This window comes from Agelaius tricolor, unplaced genomic scaffold (assembly GCF_023055355.1).
Source record: "Agelaius tricolor isolate 1412-34295 unplaced genomic scaffold, bAgeTri1.0.p SCAF_25, whole genome shotgun sequence".
Taxonomy (NCBI): domain Eukaryota; kingdom Metazoa; phylum Chordata; class Aves; order Passeriformes; family Icteridae; genus Agelaius; species Agelaius tricolor.
The window spans coordinates 3,521,814-3,538,451 of NW_027269285.1; the positions used below are offsets into that span (position 1 = coordinate 3,521,814).

Below are 16,638 nucleotides of genomic sequence, written 5' to 3' on the forward strand. Positions count from 1 at the left end.
CTTTACTCCTTGTACTGTCTTCCCATGGGGTATTGAATCAAGTTCAACATCTTGGTCCTGATTTGAAGGTCTAGCCCAAAATATACAAAATATTGCATAAAACTCCAAAATTAAGAGCATGGTGAACAGTTCTGTCCCTTTGGAGTCGAGGAGCTCTGCAACAGGGATAACATTTCAAGCAGTCAGGACTTCCTTAGAGGCTGGTGCCAAACACTGAATGGGCTCTCAAATCAAGTAATCACAAACTGCTTTGATTTCTACTGCAAATACCAGGAATGCTCCTGGGAACCTGTCCCTTATAGCAGAAAACACAATCATATTTAAAGCTCAAAATTCCCCAGGCTCTCCAGAGCAGATAAGAAAGCTGAGAGCTCTGGGCCAAATGTCATCCCAACAATGGGGACCCCGTTTGCCAAAGCACGTGACAGGGGCTGGGTGTGTCACCCACTGGGCACCTTGCTGTGGTCACGTAGGTGTCACCTCACAATGAGGGATACCATTTCCAGGAGGGACAGCTCCTGGGCAAAGCAGCAGCATTTCAGCTCAGCTCAGCTCCTTCCTGAGGCCAGCAAGGTGGATGGAAATGCTCCGTGGAAAGGCTGAACAGCAGACAAGGACTGCAGCAGCCTTTGGGAATTTCAGAGCACACTCTCAGAACCATCTGCTCCTGTCTGTGGCAGCTCCCAGGGGAGGGACAGACTGACCTGATCCCAAAAAAAGGTGGAATGGTCTCTGCTAACTCCCTGGGCTCCATGATGTACCCTTTGGGATGTCTCTGGTCACTCTGGTATTTTGGACAGTCACAGGGGAAGGACCCAGCCCAAAGCACCATCAGCACTGTGAGGAATGAGCATCACCAGCCCCAGATGAAGTGATCAGGAATGTCCAGAATAGCTCCCAGATCATTCCTCATTATTGTTGTTGGCTTTGCCACGGTGCCTCAGAATTCATCTGGGCCCTGACAGTCCAAGTTGCCCTGACTGAGAACAAAAAGCCCAGCAATCCCACAATCACCACTGATGTTTTTAAACTGAAATACAAATCACCAGCAAAACCAGGAGTCTCTGAGGAGCAGACCACAGGACTTCACTCCTCCCTTAGTTTATTTTGTTTTGTAAAATGCTTGAAGAAAGGAACAGCTCAGTGGGGCAGAGCTTGGGACAGGGTGTGTTAAGGCTTCTTCACCAAGAAGCCATGTCCAGCTCACACAAGTCCTGGCACCACTGGCTCAAGGACAGATTCCAGGTCCAAACTGGGCCAGGAGGTCTCACTGTCCTGGCAGAAGAGCTGTAAGAGCACAGGTAGAAGGCAATACCCTGTTGTTCTTAGCTAGGTTTGCTCTGCAGTTCTGACACACAAAAGGTCACACATGCATCCTAACATGCCCAGGACCCCACAGTGGAAAAGGTACAAACCCAAGGGGAAGGAACAAAAAGTCTCTCACAGCAGCCAGCAAAATCTTTCAGGGGCAAATGACTGAAATGCCACAACCTTCATATGCCAAACAAACCTGGTGACCCTTCAGCACAACCTTAATATTAAATCTGTTTGCTCTTGGAATGATAAACACACCACACTGTGTAGGCAAAACTGCAGTTCTGATCCTGGCCCATGGAAGTCAAACAGGACTTTGCCACTGACTCAATAGCCAGACCCTCAAAAAGCAGGGGAGCCAAAACCATAATCACTCCAGCCAAAGAGATAGACCTTGGTCTATCCCACATAACAAAAATACTACAGTCAGAAACCCCAGGAGACAGCTTGTAGCCAAATCAATCCCTCAGCCACTTTAATTAATCATCTGGAAAGGGTAAGCACAGAATAGTCGCTTCATGGACATTGATTTCTCATGCCAAAACTTATGTAAATGCAGATGCAACTTCAGCAGAGCTCTCCAGAGGATGATGGCCTGATTCCAAACGCAGCTTCCCATGCTGCAACGTTCCAACTTCCCTCTACCAACTCTATCCAAAAAAAGTTTCCTGACTTCTCAGCCTCCCACCAACTCCCATCTCCTGCAATCCATGTGATCAATGCAATGATATGGGAGCATTAATTCTTGCAGTCATGCTGTACCCACATAATGCTGATGTTCTGATGCCCCGGGCTCTCTATCTGGGAAATTTCAAGTTTGAGTCCTACACCAAATCACTTCCTTTTAGAAGACAATGCATCAGGAAGTCAAACACCTCTCTTACTCCCACAAACTTTACCAGCATGCAAAGTCTCTGCTCATGCAAACAGAAACAAGCGTCTCCTGCAGGCACTGAGAGCGCCCCAGTTCCAGGGCTCCATCAGCAATCTCCTCTCTCCCCCTGCTCCCTCTGAAACCTACCACAGCAGCCCAGCCAGGAACTATGCCTGGAACTCCATTTGCGCCAGCAAAGCGGGCCTGGGCAACAATGAACAAACCGAGCAGAAGGAACGCGGGGCCCTTTGTGGCCGGGGCCGCTGCCAGCGTTATGCAATGCTCGCTATGGCAACGCGGGCGCTCGGCAGTAACCCCGCCGCAGGCTCTGAACTCTGCCCCACTCGCCGGCCGGGTGTTTACACTGCTCACATCACGGCCAAGGGAGGCTCCTGGCAGCCGCTCCAGCACCAGCCGGGTTTCCAGGACCGGCCAGCGCTGCCAAAGGCTGGCAGCCATTCGATCTTGAGCCCCGGAGAAGGGAAGGGCACCGGGCAGCGAGCGGGGCTTGGTCCTCCCGATACCCACACTGAGCATGCAGCGAGGGGAGAGAGAAATCAGTGAGAGGAATAGTGGATCTGTCTTTCCAAACAAACTGTGGGTCTGTGATGGTGTTCACAGGGGGCTTAGGATGAGGGAAGAGACGGGAATGTTGACTCCATGTTTCAGAAGGCTTGATTTATTATTTTATGATATATATTATATTAAAACTATACTGAAAGAATGGTCTCACTGTCCTGGCAGAAGAGCTGTAAGAGCACAGGTAGAAGGCAATACCCTGTTGTTCTTAGCTAGGTTTGCTCTGCAGTTCTGACACACAAAAGGTCACACATGCATCCTAACATGCCCAGGACCCCACAGTGGAAAAGGTACAAACCCAAGGGGAAGGAACAAAAAGTCTCTCACAGCAGCCAGCAAAATCTTTCAGAGGCAAATGACTGAAATGCCACAACCTTCATATGCCAAACAAACCTGGTGACCCTTCAGCACAACCTTAATATTAAATCTTTTGCTCTTGGAATGATAAACACACCACACTGTGTAGGCAAAACTGCAGTTAGAATAGAAGAAAGGATTTCATCAGAAGGCTAGCTAAGAATAGAAAAAAAATTATAACAAAGGCTTGCGACTGACCGATAGTGCAGACAGCTGGGCTGTGATTGGCCATTAATTAGAAACAACCACATGAGACCAATCCCAGATGCACCTGTTGCATTCCACAGCAGCAGATAACCATTGGTTACACTTTGTTCCTGAGGCCTCTCAGCTTCTCAGGAGAAAAAATCCTAAGGAAAGGATTTTTCAGAAAATATCATGGCTACAGTGAGTCTGCTGGTAGATAAAACCAGCACTGGGAGATAAAAGAAATAATGGGAAGGATTCCACTGATTGATGAATGAAAAAAGATATTTGCTTTTACAAATAAATTTTAGGTTTGCTGATAAACGAAATTAGACATTGAAAGATGAAAGAAACAATGGGGAAGAAAAACCCCTAAATTTCATAAGAATTAAAAATGAAAAGGGAGGGTTATACATTAGAGGGAAATCTTTGGTATCAGGCATATTGGGGAGTCTGTACCTCTCAAGTACCTCAGCCAATGGGGAAAGAGAGAAGGGGAATGAGGCTGGGAAATTGGGATAAAAAGGAGGCTGCGTCCTCCAAAAATTGGAGAGATTCCAGGGGAATACCCCATGGCCTCTCCCTTTATTTGAATAAAGCCAAAAAGGACTCCTCTGTCTCCTTTTTGGACATAAACCTCTAGTGTTTGTTTGTTTTCCTAACATCATGAAGCTTTAAAGAAGGGAACTGCATTGTTGCAAAGTGTGGAATATGTAAAAATCCCTTTGCTTGCTCAAATGTATAAATAGTAAAGAGTTCTGCTGGTTGATTTGTGGAGTTCCGCCTGGCACACCCAGGCTTGGCAGCTCTGAAATAAATAATCAATGTCTGTCTCGAGTGTGCCATTACTGGCTTGCTGCACACCGGGTAACAAATCTGATTTTTGCAGACAATAGTATCTTTTTTCTTTCCTTAATGAGTGGCAGATGAGTGAGGATAATGAACTGGAGCTGGGCACTCATCAAGAGCTGTGTGCCATGAGCTGCACGTACCTGGCTTACACGAGGTTGCACAGAGCTCCCAGAGTGGCACAGAACTGTCCCAGCCCTGGCTCAGGAGCATTCACCAGGGCACAGAGGAGGATTTGGAGACACGGATGCTGTGCTCCACAGGTGCCTTGCTAAAATGGTGGTTTAGTCTTACAGCACAATCCCGAAGGAAAAAGCTGCAGATTCCCAAGGCGCTGTGTGAGCGCTGCTACTGCCCCGGCACTTCCACAGCATTTATTTCCACACATTAACAGATGTTCATTAACTCACACCTCTGTGAGGCTGGTATGGGGAAGTGAGCGAGTAATAACCTCCCCATTTTCTAATGAGAGAATTAAGAGCTCAGGTAACTCTCCCTGGAGAGCCCGAGGCAGCGGAGCTGAGTCAGGGGCAGAGCCCTGAGCCCGGCTGCAGCACCCACACACACTCCAGGAATATCCTTCACTGCCTGGGGCAAACAACAACCCAACCCTCAACAGGCCTCTCACCGAGCTCTGCAGAGCCTCCTGTATTCCTGGGCACTTGGACTGAGCAGAAAACACATTTACAGTTGCAAATGATCCGCCATTACCACCAACATCAAAGGAGCTGCTTAAACATATCCCCAAAACTTGCCAGGGGCCCAAGTGTGACCTCTGCATCACCTAATTGTGCTCTGTATGATACAGCCCTGGATGACTCCTTGTGTCAATACTCTTGGCTGCTCTTCCTTTTAGGAAAAACCTCATGTCTTGCCCTAAAACACTGTAAAACACTGTAAAACCTTGCCACTCTCAGTAAGAGGTTGTGTGGATTTCTCTTCTTTGCTATGATGACAAGTTCCTTGTCACCAGAATGGGCCCTGCAGATACAGCTATGAAAAGCAGTGCCTTGACACCAGAACTGCCTTTCACATGTTCATCCAGTTATCCCTACATCCAAATATAAAAGTTGCATTAAAAAAAAAATAGAAAAGGAATTTGTTAGGTCTGGCTAAAAATCTTGACGCTCCCAAATTTCAGTTTAAATCAGAGGCTCAGTCTCATTTCTGCAGGAACAGGCTGCTGCAGCTCTCTGACCCTCACTGGTGACAGCAGCTGTGGGAGTTCTCCTCCAAGCCTCAGTCTCTTGGCACCAGTCCTGCAAAGCCCTCACCTCTCTCCCCCACGGGTCAAACCTCTGCCTGCAAATGTTTTTATCCTGCAATATTATACAGTGCCTTTCCCAAGGCAAATGATAAACCAGCCTTGGCAGCCCATCGTGTGGCTACTTACAAGAAAAAGAGAAATGCTGAGTATTTGGCTTATGAGACAGAAATACAGGAAGAAAATATTTATAACAATGCTACTGTTTAAAAAATGGAGACTGTAATTTATTACAGATGTGACCTTTCTCCAAAATGAAGGGTTTAAATCTTGCTGATGCAATGTAATGACAAGAAGTAGAATGGACTTAATGAAGAATTCAACCAACTTCAATTCTGAATTGCCTCCTTTTATCACCTGCCATTTTGTACCCCAAAATAGGAACAACATTTGCTTCTTTCAAGCATTGTTTGTCGGACTTTTCAGTGCTCAGATTTAAAAACTGATTGATAGGAAAAGATCCATCCTTCATCGTAAAAGAGACTGAGCACTTCTACATTTAAGAAAATTCAGTTAATTATTAACAATTAAAGATGAGAAAATGGCATGGAACTCAGACAAGATTTGTTATGCTTACAGTCACATATAAAGAATGTAGAATGTATGTGCATGGAGGGGAGGATGTGAAATGAATTATTTCAGTGCAAATGGCAATTGCAGAGAAACAGACTGCAATGCTGAAATGAGAAACCCTGAAATTACTGTACAAGGAGTCTGCAGCTACAATGAGATTGAGTTAATATGTGACTGGTTAGAAGAGGGGGCATGATTTGGCATGGAACTGTAATCAAAATGATTCCATTTAATGCTTCACTTAGCACAGAAGGATCAGGTAACAAAATATTCACCCCAAATCCCATTTCAGTTGCTAAAAAGGAATTTCAGCTCCCTACACTGCAGTAAAAATACTTTTTAATTTTAACTAAAATGGATTTAAGAAGCTACAAGAGGCAAAAGATGCTCAGTGATGTCCGGCAAAGAGTTCATTTCCCTTCTCCTGATGCAATAAGACTGAAATCATAAAACACCACCCACATTTGCTAATCTAGTGCACATTAGAAAAAAGGTGGATGTGCAAGAAATGAAAACATTCACTTCCTATTTGCTTCATCAAGTTCTGTTTTCTCCTTTTTAAAAAGCTGGTGTTGCATCACCTGAACAGCATTTCCTTCAGAACAAATTATCTAAAGTCTTCAAAACTGGCTTCAGTATCTCCACCAACAGGAACAGTAAAACTCCATGAGTATTCTGAATTCTTTGAGATACTGAGTATCTTTTACACTTTTTTACTCATTATATGAAAATATCTGAAAGTGTTTAACCATTTGCCAACATCACTTACCTGCTAACAGAATTCTATTCACAGTTGCTGTGTGTTGGGCATTCTGCATTGCTGGCACTCTTTGTTGGTGGGGCTGGGTTCTCTTAAACAAAATTCCTACTTGACAGTGGGGTTATGTTAAATGTACTCCCAACCTAGCAAGTGTCCTTTAAGGAATTGATTCTTTTTAATAGTTTGCTCTAATCTGAAGTACCACACCCACCACCTTCTAATTCAATTTTATACTGGAACTGAAAAAACTTTGTCATTTTATGTATGCTGATTGAACTGGGGCCAAGGGGAATAAAACCATTAAGGTTTCACGTGAACTCAGAGAAGAAAGACTTCTTTGGTAATATAATTACAGAGCACAGAGCTCGTAAGAGGAAATGAACTACAGGGATTTATTTGATTAGACTTTTTTTTCTTTTTCCTTTTTAATGATAGCAAGGGCTCTCCTTCCCCCACCCCTTCCAGTCTAACAGTAGATGCTAAGCAAATTCTTGGCAGGCAGGAACTGGGACTGTTACAGAGGGATGTTTCAATGGGGCACTGTTATGGATGGAGTGTGTCCAGTTCAGTTTTGGGTATCTCACCCATTGCTGAGGAGCCTGAGCAACACTCCAGCTGTATGAAGAGTTGATTTGTACAAGGAGCTGAGGTTGTGTCCCACCACACCCCCTTTCCACCTTTCCAGCATCAGGGCAAAGCTGTGGCAGGGATCTGTGAGCCACTTCAGGGGCTGTGCAAGCCCCAAGGGCAGTGGCCAGTTTACTTCGTTGTCTTGGTAACGTTGTGGCTGACCTGGGCCGACCAGATCAGATCAGCGTGGCTTAATCATCCTAAGAAGGAAACAACTGCAACAAGTGGAGAGCTAATTACTGTAGGTTCCCTCCCTGAATGGACTTCCTCAAGCTCCTGCCTCACGTTCACAACCTTTGGCCTGCCTCAGCATTCAACCAGTTCTGATTCTGCACCTCCCTGGGACACCCAAGTCACCTGCAGCACTCGGTGCACTCTGTACATGGGCTCTGTATCTGCTCACACCCACACACTCCCTGGGGGCTCAGGAAGAAGCAGGTTATAAACTCCTATTTACACTGTGTCAATATAGAGGACTTTACTGTTAGTTACAATGTAAAGTCCATGTTTTACCCACTCCATGTGTTTAAGCTCTGTTTTTCTCTCTCTCTGTACAGTAATGCAGCTGTGGAGATCATCTGGGAGACTAAAACAAATGGTGCCCTGATATAATCACAACAGAGCTGGAGGAAAGGCAATTTCAGCAAAAATCTTGACAGCAGAATCTGCTTCTGTTTAAGTCTGACCTGTTCTCCTTGCAGAAGCAGCATGACAGAATGTTTTGCAAAAGATTTGTATTTATATGCTTGGCTGTCAGCTCTAGACGTTGCTCCTTGTCTGTATAATAATTACATGGAATGCTCAGTGGAGATGTTCTCTAAATTGAAATAAACAGAATCAATACAGACTTAACTACACTGTCACACCACATGAATAAAACATGCTGATGGATTTTCTTGGCCAGTGTTCAACAGGGATTTATATGGTCATTGTTATGCTATGCAAAGTGCATGTTAAATGGTGTGCCAGCAGTTGAAAAATGCCATTTCTGTCTAACTTTTACCTGCTGTTGTTGCCAGTAACTCCTAGGATTCCTCAAATAGAAAAGAGTTGCATATTTATCTCTGCCACACAGTACAAGGGAAGAAAAAGAAACATTTTGGAAAATGGCTATGTACAATGGTTAACACTGGATAGGGATCTAGGGGACAGATATTACAAAAAAAATTACTTGACATAATTACAAGTTAACTTTGAATCCTCTGCATTTCTTGTATGCATTTCTCCAACATAAACCCATCCTTTTTTCATGCTGCCTGATGAACTGCTGCAGTTCACTGACTCCTGGACCTTCACTTGCTTTTGCAGTTTATGTATCCTTCAGAAGGTCTCACAAAACAACAGCCAAACCCCTAAATGTGGCCACTTCCTTCATCATCCCAAGCAGAGCAAGGTTGTTTCAGTTCACTGGAAGGCACTGAAGCATGCTCAGGTCTCATCTGATTACAGAGAGCCTGTAATGCCCCGAGGCCACTGAGACTGTCAACACAGCTGTCCCTGCGTGCTGAGACAAATGTCCTGCTGGGCAATCCCTGAGTCAAAATGGAAACACAACTTCTGACACGGATTAGGGCTAAGGACAAGGACTGGAAAGAGGCCAGGAAGCCAGGGAAGTTTATTAGGTATTACTAAAGGAGATTCTATTGAGCTCTTAGGAAATACCTTGACCCTGGTGCTGTTCTGCAGGTCCAAGTATTCTGAAGTATTTCACTTCTCTGGTCACCTGTTGCTAACACAACATAAAAATGAACATTTTCTGAGCATGTCTCAGACACACAAGACTACACAGAATATGTATAAAGCTCACAAAGAAGGGAGGTGCAGAGATCTGCACTCTAATGGCATTATTGGCTCTTGGGAGAAAAGCAGTCTTGCTGCATCAGCACTGAGCAGCTCCCACCCTCACCCATCCCACACCTTCACCCATCACACACCTTCATCCTCCCCACACTCTCATCCTCCCCACACCTTCACCCATCCCACATCTTATTCCATCCCACACCTTCACCCATCCCACATCTTCATCCATCCCACATCTTCATCCTCCCCACCCTCACCCATCCCACACCTTCACCCATCCCACACCTTCACCCATCACACACCTTCATCCTCCCCACACTCTCATCCTCCCCACACCTTCATCCATCCCACATCTTCATCCTCCCCACACTCACTCATCCCACACCTTCATCCATCCCACATCTTCATCCTCCCCACCCTCACCCATCCCACACCTTCATCCATCCCACATCTTCATCCATCCCACACCTTCATCCTCCCCACACCTTCACCCATCCCACATCTTCATCCTCCCCACACCTTCACCCATCCCACACCTTCATCCTCCCCACACCTTCACCCATCCCACACCTTCATCCTCCCCACACCTTCACCCATCCCACACCTTCATCCTCCCCACACTCTCATCCTCCCCACACCTTCACCCACCCCATACCCTCAGGAAAATCCTGGCAGAGCTGCAGTCAAAGGCAGAAATTCAGTTTCCTGACACAAACTCTGCAGCAGAAGCAAACTGGAGCAATGCAGTCCCTGAAAACCTGAACAATCTCCTGAATGCACATCCTGAGGGTTAAACATCCCCAAATAAATTACAATTACTGTTCATGCAGATCACCTTAAGACCAAATGAGTCTGGGCAACAGTGTTTAAACATTAAGTTCTGCAGGTTTATTTTTCTAATACCTCTTGATATTCTTTCTTTTTAATTAATTTTCTGGTCATCTGTGGCTTAGAAAAAGATTGTTTCAGTAGGTATCTGCTCCCATATCTGGGCTTTCTTTAAACAAAGTCACAAAAATGATGAATCTTCTTCTACATAATACTTTATTGCTTCCTACATTCATGCTTTTGGTGTTTTAATCATAACTAGAGGCTCAAACACTCCCATCTCAGCAAGTACAGTATGCTGGATAAGCCAAAATAACATTTTCAGTTGAAAGCTTGCCCAGACATCTAATATTTAATCATAAAAATCTGAAATTTCCTTTTGCTCTGAGCCACTGATAAAAAATTTACTTCACGGAACATTTGAAATGGGGGGAAAAAAAAGGGAAAACAGCCCTGTAAAACAGGACTCAAAGAATTGGCAGGAGCATTCCCAACTTTGGGCCCTGTCCCTGCCAGCTCAGATGCTCCAAGGGCCAGGGGGTGCTGGGGACACCACAGCAGTGACAGTGCCACACAGAAAATTCAAACCAGGCTGTGCTGAGGGCCAAGCCAGCAAAATTCCTGCCCACCTCTTCCTGCAGCCCAGGGCAGGTGGGTGTGAACCCACTCACTAAAGAAGTGATTTAGCTCTTTCTAAAACAACTCTCTCTCTAAAGATAAAATTTAATTTCTCCAGTTTCTTGTATTAATAGGGATGGAGTGATGCATTTCTCCTCACTAAATTAACTTTTAGTCATGGTTTGTGCAATTTTGAGTTGAGATGGAAGCTGGAGCTCCAAATCATAACAGTATTTTATAACTGTTTCCAAACAACTGGGTAAATGATATCAGAATTTTTAGAAATAATGGAAAAGCTTATCAAAACACAGTATTAAAAACTAACACATGCAGTAAACAAAGATAATATTAACTGTAGTTAAGGAGATAAAGCAGTTGGTTTTGGATCACACATGCTGTTGAGGCATCTAAAAAATTAGTAGAACAGACTTTCACATCTATTTTTATTCACAGACCACAAGATGAAAAAGGATTTCCTCCTTCAGTTTTGAATGAGCTTCTCAACTCTGAATTACTGAGTGTTTGATAAGACAACTCAAAAGGAGTCTCTCACTCTAAAATAGTCTACTGCTAAGAGAGAGGACTCCACCCATTCTGTGGTTTTACTTTCTCTTAAACAGTGCTAGGAAGAAGCACAGTGCCTGCCTCTTACATTTCATCTAAGTTATCATGTTAAGAATACATGAGTCTTAGTTCTTAGAACAGGTGGTCATAAATGCACATTAAATCACAATGTTTTATTTTAAACCATTTAATTTAACATAATAAAATATTAATAATTGCAATAAATTTTGATCCATGCTGCTCCAGTGGCTTTTGGTTTTACAGGGCAAAATCAGGCTTGTCAGCTAATTAATTCTTGTGACTGATTGTAGTTATTATCAGTCATAGGCTTTTAAAGCCAGCAGGACCATTATGGTCATTATTCTCATAGAAAATGTGTGAAACAGCTCAACAGACCCCACCCATCAAATCTCTTCCTGGTGTTGCTCCTCCTGCATGACCACAAAGTTATCTCATGGATAAAGCAAACAGCTCAAGCATTTTAAACATCCATTATTAGGCCTGGTTTCCATTTCTTTCATCATTCTGGTGGCAGTTTTCCAAGTATTTTACACCAAGATATTGAACTAGAACAAGAGAATCTCAAACAACACCTGAAGAGGCAATAACAGCTCCTTACTCCTGTCTGATACTCAAAAACTGGGAAACACATGCACAGGTGAGGGGACACAGGGCAGCACTCCTGGGCTGGGCTCTGCTCCAAACAAGGGACCCCTGGCTCTCATCTGCACACTCAGATTCCTGAATACTCTGCCTCCAGCAAATGAGTGTGTGATAATCCTGTGAGAATAATGAGAGTGTGAAGGACCCCTCCAACCCATCCCTCTGTCCACAGGCAGAGGGAGGAGAGGGAAGGGCACCAAGGTGCAGCCTCAGCAAACTGGGCTGGTCACAGAAAAGAACTGAGAGCCCCGTGCTTGTCCCCAGGTTCTGCTGAGAGGGCAAAAAGAGCCTCTGGTCACCTCCTTCCCACAGTGAGCTGAGCATGGGGACTCAGTGAGTTCAGAGTTTGCCCTTGAACTGGTGTGGGCTGCATTTGGCACTCTGCTTTTAGATCAATACATAACCCAGGAGTAATCTTATCTGGCAGGAACAGGGGGATTGGGGGGAGGAACACAGCCCCAGAGGTGAGGAGAGCAACTCTTCTAAATGTTAATGGGTTAAGAATAGAAAGGTCAAATGCCTGCCTTATCAGAAGGGCCCATGTGCAAACAGGCACCAGCTCAGCAACCAGAGCACCAGCAGGGGATAAATGTCAGAAGTTGGTTACTGTAGCTGTAAACACCAAAAGCAGAATGGTGCAACTGGGAAACCTCCCAAGACACTTCTGGTTTATACAGATCACTGGGAAAGTCCAACTGCCAAGTGTGGCTGGAAATGACTTCAGCCTTAGAGCTGCTGTGGGAGCAGAGAGCACCTGTGAGCTGGGTGGTGGCCCCACAGTGAGGGTGCTGAGGGTGTCCTGTGTCCAACATCCTGTGCTGGCTCCAGACTGCTCCTGCCAGGGCTCACACATTCTCCTGGAATAAGGAGTAGGAGGATGGAGACAGAAAATCCTTCCTCACCTCCCTGCAGGTACAGAGGGCACAGAACAGCAGGAGCTGCATGAGGACCCTGAGCACAACTTGTAATGGATTGGGGTGGAATAAGAGATGAGGCAGCACAGGAGAAATATATCTCCCTTAAACACTAATACATTTTTAGCCCAGTTCTAATTAATCTTCCTGTTGGCATCCAAGGAAAGAGGCCAGAAGTTTTATTCCAGTGGGCAGTAATCTTCTTGCAGATACAAGCAATCAACTTGCAGGAATGAAGAAGAGCACAAACACATCCTGGTGTGAGAGTTACTGTGAGGAGCCTTTGCCAGTCACCAGAGCACCCAGCCTGGCACCTTTTGCTTGCAATAAGTTGTCAATAAAATTAATCAGCTGACTCCATTCTCTGAAAAGATTGGCAGTGAGCAGCCATGTAAAAGAATGCTGCTGTTCCCTCTCTCCTGGTACTGGGATTGCCCCAGGAGAAGGTTACCTGAGTTTGGGAAACAGATACAGGATACCTGGCACAGCTCCCTGCTCCTGCAGAACAAAGAGCACCATTCTTGTCATCCTGCTCCCAGCTGTAAACAGCTACCAAAGGACAGGGTTAACTGCCACGTAAAACACAAAGAAGGAATAGTAACTACAAATCCAGCAAGGCTAAATATATTTTATCCCACAAAAGGGATAAACAAGATCTGTGCTCACAGCTCAGAGATCATATACTAACCATTGAATAGTTACTTTAATTGGTAAAGATAGGGTTACATTTCAAAACAAAAAAGGAATGCACCCATTTGAAGCCATTGCTCTCTGAAAGATGATTTTTTGATGTTTGCACCACAAAGTGACACTCTGCAGCTAACTGGCCAGGCCTCCAGCCCCAGCCATAGGGGAGAACATCATAACCTATTTAAATCTGCAGGCTGCATCCTCCCTGCAGCAGGGCTCCCAAACAGCACAAACTGCTCCTTCCCTCCTTCCACCAGCATCACTGGGCATCTGTTTATCCCCCGCCCTCCTGGCAGCATCTGCTCCCTTGCTGACACACAGGAGCTGCTCCTCTGCATTGCCACCCTCGTCTGCAGGCTGGGAACTCGAGTTCATCCGTTTGAAAGAGCACAAATATTCAGCAGCACACGTTTCACACACATGGCATCACTGAGCTCTATTAACAGTTCTGCTCAAGCCTGAAGCTACTGGATTTTCAGTGACAGCTCCAGCATGTTAATGACTTAGGATGTTTTCTGAATTCATGAAGGGAAGAAAAAGCTTTTATAAAAATACAAGATTTTACCTTTTTCTATTCACAGCAAGAATGACCAAACTTATTTATCCTATGAGTCACATCCTGAAGGCTTCACATGGCTGACAGCCTCAAGAGATATAATATACATTCTGGAGAGCCACTGCAGGGGAGAGAGAGGCTTTTCATCTCTCATTTCTTGAGCTGAGAGCTCAATTGAACTTAGTTCAATTTAGGAATAGGAAACACAACCCAAGTCTTCCAGCAGCACAATGACATTTCCCGAGCTGCTGCAAATTTGAATGAAATAATTTGCCAACTCTGAATGAAGCTGTGGAGATTCTGCCACAACTCCTCTGTTTCATTATGCAGGAGGCAATTTTGAGAATGCTGCCTCAGCTCTGCTGTTTGTTGTGTGGACGTGTCTGCCTGCTACAAGTCCTGTCACTGCCTCTCACTCTGACACACGCTGGCGTTTTCTTGGCTCTCAGTCACAGCAGGGGAAGAGCACAAGGGTATTGCAGAAACACCTCCTTTCTCCATCCCTCTGTAACATGTTCACATTTTAAAGATGATTCTCTGAGCACATTTCTTGCAGTTGAAACTGTTTCATAGAGATTCAAAATTGGACAAAAAAAATGCATAGCCCACCACAGCATGAAATGCAATCCAGGAGAGACCATATGCAATTTTCTGACCTGTGTTATTTCTGTGCTGTCATCATTCTGAGGCATTTGATATGCTACTCTTTGGTTTAAACCAAGAATGGCATCTGAATTTTTACCATAATAAACTTTCTCAACAGACTTTGCATTCTCATTATTCTACCCATGCAAGCCACAAGGATTTTTTTCCTCCTTAAATGTCCAATCTGCAGGCAATGGTTGTGAAACTCCATTATTTCCAGGAACTGCTGGCAAACCTACTGCTGTCTGCTCTCCTCAGTATTGCCTGTATTTTCCTTGTTCAGCCTTAAAAGCCAAACTCGGTTTGCAAAAATGTCTGGGTTCCTTGATGCCAGAACTGAATAAAGAGTAGAACAGGACAGAATTAGATGGTTTTATTATGCTGAAAAGCCATTAACTCACATGAAAGTCTGTAAAACAACAAGAGCATAAAACTGGAAATAGATGCTCAGCCTTAAATCCTATTACTCAGAAATTTTCCTAGGCATTACCAATCTTTTTGGTCATGTCTTTTTAAGATCCACCTTAAATCTTTTTAAGCTTCACCACCCTCATCTGATCTTTACAATAAAAACAATGTGGAATATTTTTTAAAGTTGTAACTACTTGGATTCTCATCATTCAGTAAAGTGAAAATAATCTGTAAAGAAAGGCAGCCTGAATTGTCCAATATAGGTGATGGCTGCCACGATTTGGTCTTCAACAGGCAGAGGTAAAGAACAGACAGAGGTAAAGAACAGACAGGTATTCTCAGTTACCTGGGAAGAGAACACACAACAGGAGATACAGCCAAGAAAGCTGGGAGATGTGACAAAGATTCTGGATTATTCAAATCTTTCATCAGTCATGATGATCCAAAAGCAACAATGGAAAACTCCCCACCTAAGGGTTATCTGCAGGACCACCCAGTGATCTCAGCCACACACAGCAGGATCTGCACAGAAAGAAAGGGAATTACTCCAAATTTACACTGGCAGGACCAAGATCAGAATCTGACCAGATCCAAACAAAAACCAAACACTGCCACAGGCTGTAAGAACAATCAGCAATCCATGGGGTGTGAAAGCAATGGAGGCCTCTGTGATTCCAATGCACTTCAGTGACTGAAAATATTCCAGTGCTATTGTTCTTCCTCTCCAAAACATCTTGGACCTCATCCTGTGCTCCTGAGCACTCCTGACAGACAGCTCTGAAAAGATAACTGACAAACTCACAATGGCCTGAGCTTCCTCAGCTGAGTATCCCCTTTATTCCATTTGGGAAAGCTGCAGTGCATGGAGCAGTGGCTGGGGCTGAGTCCTGGGAAGGGGAAAGCGACCATCCATGATGTCAGCCCAGCTCACTCCTAAATGCAAACCACATTGGCTGTGGAGCACGATAATAAAAACCTGCTGACCTAGTTTCCTGCAGAACAAAATCCTCTGTCTCCCCTCCTCCTGTGCCAAACCTAAATCAGATCTCCAAATTAACCCTTTGACTAGCAAGGAAAACTCTAATAATGATCCTCAACACTCATACAGCATGGAAATAGCAACTGCTCCATGCCCACAGCTCTGCAGAAAAGGAGGGTTATTGCAGGATGAAAGTAAGACCCAGAGAAGGTCAGAGACCTAAGCAGAGACTTCAGCAGAGAACTTATTCTCCTCCTTCCAAAGGATTTTGAAGCTCCAACTTCTTTGTTTGTAACATTTCTTCTATGCAGATATAAAACCTTTGTTCATTATGTTCATGTGGCAAAAAACCAACAGCACAGCTCTGCTTTTTTAAAAACTGCATCAAACCACTCAAGAAAGGACCATTGTTCTTCCCAAATTTTGCAATGTCAACTTGCAAGTCCTTTTCTGGAAGATGAGAGCTGACTGTGTCTGCTGCAAGAGTCTGGCGAAAGTGCTCCCTTGTAATGGCTTCACTTCCTCAGTGATGCAATGCTTCATTTGAAGGGATGCCTGGGGGACCTTCAGAATGCACCCAGAAT

At 44.6% G+C, this 16,638-nt stretch overlaps 1 protein-coding gene across 5 annotated transcripts in view; it reads right to left on the reverse strand.

Annotated features, from left to right (window-relative positions):
• Positions 1 to 16,638, reverse strand: part of PIGL (phosphatidylinositol glycan anchor biosynthesis class L) — a 53,763-nt gene that overhangs the window by 25,722 nt on the left and 11,403 nt on the right. For 2 of the 5 annotated variants that reach the window (XM_071447880.1, XM_071447879.1), the window contains exon 3: positions 9,049 to 9,115. The exons of the other annotated variants lie outside the window; for them this stretch is intronic. In XM_071447880.1, the coding sequence (XP_071303981.1) occupies positions 9,049 to 9,115 (67 nt within the window). The remainder of the gene's footprint in view (positions 1 to 9,048; positions 9,116 to 16,638) is intronic. 5 annotated transcript variants of the gene reach the window in all.